At 46.5% G+C, this 12176-nt stretch overlaps 1 protein-coding gene across 1 annotated transcript; it reads left to right on the top strand.

Annotated features, from left to right (window-relative positions):
* The first annotated feature begins 4593 nt into the window (after positions 1-4593).
* On the top strand, positions 4594-9716 carry UCHL1 (ubiquitin C-terminal hydrolase L1). The gene is made up of 9 exons (XM_075091599.1): positions 4594-4741; positions 4882-4893; positions 5209-5337; positions 6414-6564; positions 7901-7986; positions 8062-8109; positions 8493-8562; positions 8939-8997; positions 9290-9716. The coding sequence occupies exons 1-9, from the start codon at positions 4709-4711 to the stop codon at positions 9374-9376; spliced, it is 675 nt and encodes a 224-aa protein (XP_074947700.1). The 5' UTR covers positions 4594-4708; the 3' UTR covers positions 9377-9716.
* Positions 9717-12176: the final 2460 nt, after the last annotated feature.

Here is a 12176-nt window from a genome sequence, read left to right as displayed (position 1 = left end):
CCTGGCTGCAATTCAGGAACAAACACACACCTCTCCTGCTGCTCAAAGCTTTCATAGACCAGGCCCTCTATAAAAGCAGTGATTTGTGCTTGCCCTCTTGATCCCCCTGATCTTCTAATTAAAGGCTGGGGTGCTCACACACAGGAATTACTGCTGTGCTCCAGAAAATTTACCAGAAGAGAAGGGGGATGTTACTGCCTTACACAGATCCCTGATGCCTGCTGTTCCTACAGTGGCCTCAGATATGTTTGTCATGTTTTACATTTGGTGACACAGTGTACTGGTTCTGGCTGGGATGGAGTTAAATTTCTTCATAGCAGCTGGCACAGGGCTGTGTTTTGGATCTGTGACCAAAACAGTGCTGATAACACACCGATGTTTAGCTATTGCTGAGCAGTACTTGCACAGCATCAAGGCCTTCTGTTTCTCATGCTGTCCCTGCAGCCTGGGCATCCACAAGAAGTTGGGAGGGACACAGCCGGGACAGCTGACCCCAACAACTGACCCAGGGGATATCCCATACCATATGGCATCTGCTCAGCAGTAAAAGCTGGGGGGATAGTTTTTCAGGGGGCTGTATCTCAGGGACTGGCTGGGCATTGGTTGGCTGGTGGTGAATAATTGGTTTTTGCTTCACTTGTTTGTCTTCCCCCCCCTTTACTTATTCAACTGTCTTTATCTCAACCCACAGGTTTTCTCACTCTTGCCCTTCCAATTCTCTCCCCCATCCTGCTGGGGAGGAGTAAGCAAGCAGCTGTGCGGAGCTTAACTGCCTACTTTGGTTAACCCACAACACGTAAGACTTTCTCCAGCAAGTACCAATTTTTCACTTTGGGAAAGCCATGTACATTTGGTGGTACAGCTAGGTAGCAGTGATAGTGGTATAGCAGTGATAAAGAGAATGTAATATATATCTCTCTTTCCACTTGGCAGAACCTGTATGCAAAAGCAGCTGGGGGCAATTCAGTTTCATCTCTCCTTTACAGTGATGCAGACATAGATGTACAGATAGATTAACATGGGAAATTATAGCAGTGGCAAATAAGGACAGTGTTTTATCAGCTTTCCAGTTACCAACTGCACACTAGTTGCCAAATGATAGGAAATTGTCTCACTTCCAGCCACATATCTACCAGGCTAAAAGCCTGTCATGCAGAAATAGTCTGTCCTTGCTATATGCCATAATGCATACTCAACCATACATTATAATAACATTAATTAGTGAGGTAAAAATATGTGTCTTTCTCTCATCATCAGGCAGTTAAGTTTGGATTCATCCATCTGAAAGCTGGCATCACTACTGTAGACCTCTATACCTGAACCAGGTCCTATAAACTCCCTTTATAGTCGAGGGAGAGAAGCTGGTGTTTCCACAGCACAGTTTGTCTCAGCCCAAAGCTAACATCTCTATTTGGTCCACTGACACATGCTCTCAAATTTCTTCTTCTTGCTGCTGATTATGAAGGCATCCTAAATGTCCCTATAATAGATGGATGGATACCACCTTAGTTACGCTTTGACTTAACATCAGAACTGGCCTTAGGCAAAAGTAGTCCTAGCAACATTTCAAGGATGCTGCATTTCTGTTTAAGTCAACCTCTCTCAAGCACACTACTATGGTATAACTGAGCTGGCATAACTGCCTTCAGGCAGGATTTACCCCCAACCAGCAGATGTGCTTACAGTAATCTCAAATACCTTCAACTCACTGTAGGACAAGTGCAAACGGGCACCAAAATGGTAACATGCAGTAACAAGTTCCTGTGGCTCCAGTGCCTGCCACCACTACATGCCAGCATCCCGCTGCCCTGGGCACCACCAGCCAGCTATGGACACCAGTGGTTTCTTTGGGAGGTAGGGAGTAGGGAATTAAAGAGATTCCAGGAATGGGTTTGGGGTCCTTTGTTTGGGAAGCAAGTCATGTTATAAGAAAATGAAGAAAGGCACAGGTCTCAGGTGTTTGCTAGGCAGATGCAGATAGTGCACCTGAAGATGGGGACTTGGACTGCCTCAGGGCTTAGATTTTGGCAGGAGAATAGGAGAATTATCTTCTCAAGAATAGTTTACGACCTCAGTTTCCATTTCAGGAGCTCTGCACTGTCCAAAGCCAGCTTTGTCTCCTACACCACCCTGCTTGTCATAGCTACTTTTGTTAGATCTTCTGAACTCAGAAAAAGCCTTTAATTGTAGGTCTAGTTCTTCCTTATGTAAACCTTCCACTGAAACAGGGAGAAAATACTACCACCAAGTTCTATATTTAAGAGAAAGAAATCTGCCAAAAGTTTATACATGTAGCAAAGGTTCCTCTGTCTGTGCTTTCTAGATTAGACATCTAAGCGAAACCTTTATTCGCTGGCAGTGTTGAACACCACAACTACTATTATTATATTTGGGCAGTGCAGAAAGTTCACAAGTATTTCCAGTCACTTTTTTGGTGAGCTGATTTTACTGCAGTGATGGGAATGTATTGGGTTAAAAATGTGCTAGGTGCATCTACCTGCACTAAAGAAAGATGGCTCAGAGACTTCCTCTTTGCAAGGAGGTCGATGGGGACTGGCTATCACACAGTGATATGACACAGCACTCACTTTCTATGTGACTTTCCAGAAGCAGACATCTTTATGCAACTGTAGCAGATTTTCAGCAGTTTTGTATTGTTATACTTACAGTTTATTTAAAATTAATGCATCGATAGATTTGGCAGATCCTCCCCCAGAAATGATCATTCCTGCTATGGTCCCTGTGTGCTGCTCACAGCACACAGAGGGTGAAACAACACTTGCACAGCTGTTCGCAGTCTCTCCCAACAGCCTAGACACAGGAGCCATCCCAGGGCTGACTGTAACCTAGGTATCTGAGCACTGCCATTGCTCTGAGGCAGGCTGAAGTTATAACCACCATTTGCCACTGAGCAATTCAGAAACAGGAATTTTCTTGCCATTTTTAGCCACCTCTGGCTGGAAGATGTACTTTGCCATCCTCTCAGTGAAGCTGCATGCAGTTTTTTCTAGGTATGTATCAGAGACCATTAGCATCATACTTGTCCATTCCAGTTGCTTTGCTATACTTGTATCATATCGTGCATGAAGAGTTGATCACAAAAGGAAAGACAGTCAAAGATACTATATATAGAATAAATATTTGGGGCCATTTTTAGCTCGTCAATAGGTATCAATGACTGTTTTCAGCTAAAACATAAGGGGGGGAAAACCGGAAAGAAATGATACTGTCAATTACTGTGAACCCCCCTCCCAAAAAAAAATCTTTGGTTTTGAACAGTGAGTACTGCTCTTCCCTTTACTGTGATCGACTGAATCATGGGATATTTTGGGTTGGAAGGGTTCTCAGGATATCTTTAGACCAGCCTCCTGCACAAAGCATGGTCAGCTATGAGACCAGCCAGGTTGCTCAAGGCTTTATCCTGTCTGACAACATCCCAGCTTTGCACACAAAATACAAAACCCTCCTTGCTATCCTGTCTTTTCTTCACTAAGTCTTGTTACAGGTAGAACCAATGTGACACTGCATCTTGAACCTTTTATGGCCATATTTCAAAGATTGAACTGGAAGCTCCTTTCCCTAGTTCTTTGTAAACTGAATAAGGTTGATAAATAGGTCTCAGTTCAGAAACATATGCATGCAACCACCTGATGTGAATGATTCCTCACTGATTTACAGTGCAGTAGATCTAAAGATAATTTAAATGTGCTTTAAATTGGGCAGGTACTTAGAAATTTTGCTGCACTGGGGTCCAAATCATTCTGAAATGGGGGAAGAAAGTCATCAAAACCAAGCAGAGCGCAGACATTCAGCTGACTCGTGTTCAGTATTTGCATTGTTTGAAAGATAACCGTGAAGCATCTCTCAGTTACAACAAGGCTCCCATCTGGCTGTTTGCCAGTTAAATCTGGAAGGCTGTTTGGACTCCATGCAATTTCTAGTATTTCAGGTTGGTTGGTTTTGTTTCCTTCTTCACAGATGCTCTAGTCCAAAGACATTGCATGGAGAAGTTTCTCAGGTCATAAATAAAAGATGAAAAGCCCAATATTTTATACCCAACTTCATTGGATTGGTTCAGGAACTGGTTCAAACTCCAGAGGTGCAATCGGCAAGACAGGTGACTTTCATGACAGTTTTATCATCATACTGAAATTTTAAAAATAACGACCTAATGCTTGTGTTGTCTGCCACGACCATCGTACGCACCTTTATGCAACACACCGAGAGCGGGGGGTGAGGGGGCGAGGGGCAGGGCACGGGCCGCTCCCCCCACGTCGGCCCCGCCGCTTCTAGCACTTTCTCCGCACCGCCGTAAGGAGGGCCGGGGTCCCCCCCGCCGCCGGCCAGGCCCCGCTCCGCTCCCGCGGGGGAAGCGGGCCCGGGGCTGGGGCAACGCCCCCGGCCCACCGCAGACCCGGCCGGGCTCTCTCTCCCTCGCCCCGCTACCCCCCGACACCCGCTCCCCGTCGGCATTTCCCTTTGCCGGGGCCGAGCCCACCGCGTCCCCCCGCTCTTTGGTCGTGCCCTGCTCCTCCCTCTCCCCCCGCCGCGCCGCGGAGTGGGCCAGCCCACCCCTATATAAGAGCTGGGTGGGCGGCTCCCCGCCGCAGCGTCGACGGCATCGGGGGGTTCCGTGGGTCGTGTTGTGCCGTGGGGGAGATCGTCGTGCCTGGGGCGCAGCCTGCCTTCTTCCCGGCTCCCTGCAGCCATGGCCTGGCAGCCTATGGAGATCAACCCTGAGGTGGGCGAGGGGCGGTGGGGCCGGGGGCTGGCGGGGGGTCCGCGGGGGGGTGGAGCTGGCGGTGGGGCCACGGAGGGCTGGGGGGTGGGGGCGCCGTCTCTCCCTGGCACTCACCCCTTTTCCCCCGAATTGTCTTCCAGATGCTGAACAAAGTGAGTCCCCGCCGCAGGACCGGGACGGGTGGGCGCCGCCCCTTCGCATCCCGCCCTGCCGGGGCAGAGCCGGCTGGAAGGGCGCGGCGCGGCGCGGGGTCGCACCGAACCGCTGCGCGGGGCGCGGCCGCACCTGCGGAGCGGCGCTGAGGCCGCGCCCCCCCCGCCGGGTGGTGCCGGCGGTGGCGGCGGGGCGCGGGCGGCAGGTGGCGCCGCGGTGCCGCGCGTTGTGCTGTGTCACTGGGGCGCGGGTGGGGGGGGCGCGGGGCGGGGGGATGTCGCGGCCGTGCCACCCGCTCGCTGTGCCCCGTGCAGGTGCTGTCCCGCCTCGGGGTGGGCCCCGGCTGGCGCTTCGTGGACGTGCTGGGTTTCGAGGAGGAGGCGCTGGGCGCCGTCCCGGCCCCGGCCTGCGCGCTGCTCCTGCTGTTCCCCCTCACCGAGCAGGTAGGCGGCGGGCGGCTGTGGTGTCCCCCCGGGGTGCCCTCCTTCCCCAGCCTTCGGGGCGGCTGCAGGCGACAGCCGGCTGGGCCCCGCGGCTGCGCCGGTGCTGTGCGACAGCTGGTGCCCGAGGGGGTGGCCCTGCATATGCCAGCCGGGCCGCCTCTGGCCCAAGTGCCCCTGGAGTAAAGAGCAGGCTGTTGTCAGCAGCAGTGTCTGCACCCGCTGGAGGCTCTTAGGGGCATACCTGTGTGATCTCTCCAAGCATCAGATGGTCGGTAGTGGGTTTGTCTTGCTCTGGGGCTGTATGTGGCTGGTGGGGTGGTGAGTGCTTGGCCCCAGCCTTCAGCTAGCCTGAACTAAAATGCGCTGAGCAACAAAACAAGGCCTTCTATTCTAATATTTCCCTTACGCTTTGCTTTGTGCATCAGACAAAAAAAACCATGAGCAGTCTTGAGTTGAGGAATAGCGATTCTGTTACCATGCTGAATCATTGTGTCTGGAGAGGCCTAAATCAATTCTCTATGATGAATACATTTAGTCCAATTGATGCTAAGGAAGTAGATGAGGAGATGGACTTTGAAATAAAGTATATTTAACAGGTTCTTTAGAGGAAAGATTATCTAATTTCAGTAGTGATTGGTTTTACACTTGTCTATACATTGTTCTGATGGGGAGGGGTTTGTGAAGGCAAGTAACCTAAAGGTATGAAGGTAAGCTATTGCAGAGACATGCTGAGTAGTCTCATTAAATGGACTGCAACAACTGGGAGAGGATCTAAAAGAGCCTATCCATTATATTATTTCCTACTCCAAGCTATTTCCAGTGTACAGAGAATAGATGGAGAGGCTAAGAACTGTGCTTTTGCATATGACAGAGTCATGCAGGTAGTCCATTAAGACTTGGCCTGCATCCAGTATAGACCTAAAATGCTTTATTGGACCTGTGCCACAAAGATGACTTTCTGGGCAGATCTTTGTCCAGTGCTGGTATTGATTTTCCTGCACAACTCATTTGTCTGGTAGTTTGCATAATAAAAAGATGACTGTGGTGAAATGCTTAAAACAGTTACATGTTTACAGCATGAGAACTTCAGGAAACAACAGACTGAGAAAATAAAGGACCAAGAAATCAGTTCCAAGGTGTATTTCTTGAAGCAGACGGTCAGTAACTCCTGTGGGACAATTGGTCTGATACATGCAGTTGCTAATAATAAAGATAAACTGAAGCTTGGTGAGTATGAATGTTCTGAAGTGCTTAAATTTCCATTTTTCTATGATGGGAAGATTGAGTGGGTGTGGGCTATAGGAGACACCTGGGGCTTTCCTGCAAGCCAAGTTAAGGTATGCCAAACTGTTTTGGTAAGTGGGTCTTTGAGCTCTTGGAGAGGGGCACGTGGTCTCACCTGCCTGAATTGCAGAAGGGAGTGTACTTTGACTCCTTTCTGATAGCTGCAGAGGTATCATCCTAGCGAGCAATGCAAGAGGAAAAGGGCACATAGCAGGAGTGGCCAAAGGCTGTTTGTAAATGGGAAGTAACATGTCCAGAAGTACCTATTGATATTGGTGTTGATGATGTCAACTGAAGAGGTAAAATTCTTCATACCAATTGTCTAGTGTAATTAGACTTGGTCAGGGTAGCTTGTAGATCAGTCTAAACAGGTTTTCTTCTTGCTATGAAAGTAGTACAGGCTGATAAGGGTCTGTAAGTAGATCTTTCCTGCAGAAGTAATAGTTACAACGGTTCTCACAGAAAAGGATATAAAACTGGCTTAGGCAACTGGTGGCTGGAAACTTAGGAAACAGGCTTGCAAGTTCTTGTCAAAAAAGGGTTGTCATTGAACAATAGAGTGTTTTCTAGACTCAAAGACTACAGATCTGCAAAACACAACTTAAGTTTGTTATTCCAAGACAAGTTGAACCCGTTGGGTGGTCTGGGATTCCTTCTTAAACAAAGAAAAAAACACCTCTGGAAGGTTAAATGGGAGTAGTTTGCTTTACTCTTTCTGAGGGGATTTTCTGAAATAGTTCACTCTGATGAGTGAAATGAATGATGCATGTGAGACTAGAACTTAGTGCATTTTAGTACTGCACTGCTAATTGATATTCTGGAAAACCAAAGTAAGCCTGGCATGACAAGTGTTGTGTTCATTTGAAGGCAGGGAAACGATTTCATCTACCCATAGTCTGTTACTTGATACGTAAGTGTTGTCACATCTGGCACCTTTCTTGGGTTTCTTTAAAACAGGACTGAATGCTTCTGCCAAATCTGCAAGCAGTGGGGCAGGAATCAGGAAAGCTAAATCCCATTTGAAAGTGAGTTCTAAGACAAGCATCCGGAGTACCCTGGAACGCTTGAACTCTGGCTGGTTTTGTAGATTGTCATTAATTGCTTCTGGATGAATAGCTTACTTCAAGTGGTAGTTGTAATGTGCTTATGCTGGAGATGGTTCCAAGCCGAATGCAATGACTCCCAGTTAGTGCGACAAGCATTGGTCACTGTGGGCTGCATCTGAATTGTAACTGATGCTCAACCTATGCTGAATAAAATCTTTGATCATCTTGTGCAGATGAGGGGTCTGCCCTGAAGAAATTTCTTGATGAAACAGCTGATCTGTCGCCTGAAGAGAGAGCTAAGCATTTTGCAAATAATAAGGTACATGAACTACACAAACTGCTGACAGCTATCAGCACTTAAGGATGTCGTAACCTGTGTCTGCTTTCTCTTAAGGCTATACAAGAAGTCCACAATTCGGTTGCACAAGAAGGACAATGTCGGGTAAGAGATAGATGTGCAAAATCATGGGAGAGGGGGTTAATGAAGGTGGTAGAGCAATGCAGGTGGTTTTGCCTGGAGAAGAGCTGTTATGGTTTAATGAGGGAAGAGACATGAGTGACTCATGGGTGAATACACGTGTAGGGTTTCTTGCTCAAACATGGATTGAAAACGTGGGTTCAGACCATCTGAAAATGTGACTGTTTGTTATGAATTTTGATGCTTGGCCTAGTAGAGGTCTTGCAGAGGCCTCTTCAGCTGAGCTTAAGTTTTTAGTCCTTCCATTTTGCTTTGTTGTTGACATCTCTGCCCTGTAGTCACAAGCAGGGTTTGCAGTACTAGGCATTTTTTCAATCTAACAAATACATCTAATGGTCTCTCCTAAGGTTGAGGACAACAGTGTGAATTTCCACTTCATCCTGTTTGTCAATGTGGATGGACATCTGTATGAACTGGGTGAGGTCCTGGGAACTCTGGAGTTGGACTGGGTCTACTTTACACTGTATAGCAGCACTGGGGGCTCAGGCTAGATACTTGGAGCTAGTTAAGCTGCTCATTGAATCTCTTGAAGCTGATAAATATATATAAGTGTATATATATATTTATCTTCAAGATTTTAACTGAAGATGGGTTCCATTGAAGGCCTAGGCCCTCTTCTAAAGCCTCTCATCTCCTGTAGAGCTGGGAATAATTAGTTCCCTTCTCGCTCAAGTTATGTATTGATAACTTATTCTGACTTCCCAAGCATCTTCATGCATGTACTTGTTTCTTGGGTCCACTATACTCAGTTCTGCTAGTTCAGAAGTAATACTAAGTACACTTTCTTTCACAGATGGGCGTATGCCATTTCCTGTAAACCATGGCACAAGCTCAGATGACTTGCTACTGAAGGTAAGATTTCCTCCTGCCATCTTGTTTCCCTGAAGACAAGGCTTATAAAAGGGCAAGAGGCATGCATTCAGTGTATAGTGGCTGTACCTACTTCCTGCACAAGTTGGTGGTGCTTATACCGTAAGAAGGTAGTATTGTGCTACAGAGCTAGATACCTGTTAGTGTATTTATTAGTTAGTGCTCTGAGACATTGTAACATAGTTGGTGGAACCCACAGAGGAGCTGCAAAGACTTGGTCTCTACAGAAAGTGTATTCTGATACTCTAAATAGCTGCTTTTCTTTTCTTCCAAGGATTCTGCTAAGATCTGCAGACAATTTACAGAGCGTGAAAAAGGAGAAGTTCGTTTTTCTGCTGTGGCTTTCTGCAAGTCTGCCTGAGACTCTGAAGAGATGCAAGGAAAGCAGTCTAATAGCACACCAGTAAATGCAGTCTAAACTCCAGTGCTTCAGTACTTGTTAAACACAGCTGTTCTGGTAACTTAAATTGTTTCCACCTTTTGCTATACACAGGAGCAACATCAGCTGAGCTTATGCTAAAGGATGAGCTCAAGTTTTAATGTGAACAGTTTGGACACATCAGATGTCTTTAGACTCTTTTTCCACATGTTAAGTAGAAAATGCTTAACAGGGCTTGTTTAATCTGTGTCATGTTAATTGAGCTGTTGGTTGATATTTCCTTGTCCTTAATGAGAATAAAATGTTCTGCTGGAAGACTAAATGGACTAAGTGATCACTAACTTTCTCCAATAGGAGTTACATATGGCATCTTCTATAAACCTTGTTCTCCAAGGACCCTCAAAGCTCTTTGAGCAAAAAGTAAATGTTGACTTCAGGTTAGCAGGACAACTGCTTTTTCTAGTGACCTGAAGGCCTCCAAGGATGGAGAGATGCTCCACTGTCCTTGTAGCATGGTCCCGTGCTGCATGATCCCGGTAAAGCTTTTCCCTGATGTCCAGTCTGAAACTCTTAAGCTGCAATTTGCCACCCTGAATACATTTAGTTAGAGAGGAAAGGTGTGAGGCTATTAGAACTAATGCTACAGGCAACAGAATAGCCACTGAATTGGTTGGTGCTGTGTTTCCTTACCGGAGACTCTTAAAACAGGTCTTTTCCTACCTGTGGTTAAGAGATCTGCAGGCTAATGCTGACCAGTCAGTGTGTGCTTATTAACTTGTGATTGTGTTGGGAAGACCTTGAAAGAGGCTATGCTACCTGTCCTTTCCAAAACAACCTGAAAAAGAAGGAACCCATGCTACATGAGTTCATAATAGCTGGACAAAATTTGGGGTTCAAGGGGAAGAAAGGTGACTAGATAATATATATTACATGCTCCTTGGCCTCAGCTTGGACCTTCTATGGTATCTATTCTTACCTGAGTCTAGCTGCTGTTTATCTGCAGCTCCTTGCTGATGACTTGGGTAGCTGTGAGAAGGGCTAAAACACCATTCAACTCCGGACTTCTAATGCATTGCGTCCCAGCCTGTGCCTGCCAGGCATGTTGTATGGTGCTGGGTAACTTACTGCCTTAGGTGGTCACTGGTGCGCTGTGTACGCTGCAAACTGTTCCTGGCATCCAGGCTTTTCTGAAGGGTGATTCAAAACCAAGCTTTGATTAAAGCCATGTGGGGTCTGAAGGTGTTTGGTGTTGGGCCTTGTTACTACTCATAATTACCTGATAGCTGAACTAAGCAGGGGGTTGCAACACAATTCAAATTCTGAGAATTAGCTAAAGCTCAGAGTATGTAAATTCTGAACATCAGTCTTTTTCAGTTTCTGTTAGCAAGGAGGTAAAAGCTACTTCCCAAGAAAACGTCTGTTCTCTGCAACAGCATCTTATTCTGCCTGTCAGTGGATGTTGTTGCAGGGTGGAGGGAGGCCTCCTGGGGCATCTCTGCTGCAGCCTCCTGCTCTGGCGCAGGCTCAGAGCCGTGCCTGTGGCTCAGGCTGCTTAGCAACAAAGCCTGCGAAAGAGGAAATGCATGTGGCATCAGCACAGGAGCATGGAAGGGGCAATAAAAATCAGATATGGTAGAAGGAGGGGGCAGGGGAGAGAGCAGAGCCCAGTCAGCTGCATGCCAGACCTGTGGGAGCATGCTTTAATTCTGCAGCGGCCCTGTTTCACAGCTTTAAGGCTGTTGCTGAGGGTACCTGCTGTAACTGTGCCTCTGTACAATCACACAGGCAGGCAGTCGATGCTGAAGCAACCCAGAATCGCCTTTGAGGTACAATGTATTTTTTTACAGGGATCACAGCGATCAAATGTTTCTGGTTTTGTTTTTTCTTCTTCTTAGCCTAGCGATATAAATCTCTAGTGCTACTGAAATTATTTTAGTGTTTCATAAACTTTTTTTCACTTTTGCTCAAGCGTCTGGGCTAAGAATCTACTGAAAGGCACCATTTTAATAATTTTGGCCTCATGATAAAACAGGGAAAGAGTTGTGACAGACCTTTCTTATTTGCTCGTTTTCTGGTCCGACATTCAGCTTCAAAGGATGGAAATAAAGAGAACAACTAAGGAATGAACATTATCCATCCACTTGTGTATAACATCGCTAGCAACGCTGTTTTCCCCTGCTAAAATGACCACAGGGGCCTGGCAAACAGCTGGGCTTTCCTCTAAAACAGCCTGGCAGAAAGAGAACGATGAGTTGTTGGGGGTGGCAAAGATCTTGGGAGTTGGTATAGAGTTGCTTCGGATGAAGGAGGTCTCAAACAACGGGTGAGGATCTGTAAGATGAATAGATGGAAGCTTTTGCAATAATAATAGTACAGCTGTTCCAGATGTGCTACTGCATTCAGAAGAAAAGTCAGGGCGCATGGAAGTGTGTGTGCGCCGAGTCGAAACCATATAGAATAAACCATAAATAGAAAAGATAGAAGATGCTTTAAAGTTGTATCAGGTGTGTATAATCTCAAAATAAATGCTTTTAATGCACATTTTCCGGCTGGTTTTACCTACTTTCAAGTGTTTGAATTTTAATCTTTGCCCATTGTTTCACACTGCAGCAGAAGTGTTTAGACCAGGAGGTATAAATATCTGTAGGCTTTTTTTTAGAATGCTGTGAATCAAAACATATTGCTTTCCTAAGAAGATGCTCTCTGATAATTAATATTTTCTGTTGGTCACATCCTATCTGGAGTGAGGCTCTTTTTGTTTCTTGTCTCTGCTTGTTTTCTC

Source organism: Phalacrocorax aristotelis, chromosome 4 (assembly GCF_949628215.1).
Source record: "Phalacrocorax aristotelis chromosome 4, bGulAri2.1, whole genome shotgun sequence".
Classification (NCBI taxonomy): domain Eukaryota; kingdom Metazoa; phylum Chordata; class Aves; order Suliformes; family Phalacrocoracidae; genus Phalacrocorax; species Phalacrocorax aristotelis.
This window is presented reverse-complemented; position numbering and strand designations above follow the sequence as displayed.

Excerpts from the sequence above, each read along its gene's own strand:
- UCHL1 (XM_075091599.1), top strand. The coding sequence starts at position 4,709 with ATGGCCTGGCAGCCTATGGAGATCAACCCTGAG. Across the intron at positions 7,987-8,061 it reads AGCATTTTGCAAATAATAAG|GCTATACAAGAAGTCCACAA; the intron begins GTACATGAACTA and ends CTTTCTCTTAAG. Across the intron at positions 8,110-8,492 it reads CACAAGAAGGACAATGTCGG|GTTGAGGACAACAGTGTGAA; the intron begins GTAAGAGATAGA and ends GTCTCTCCTAAG.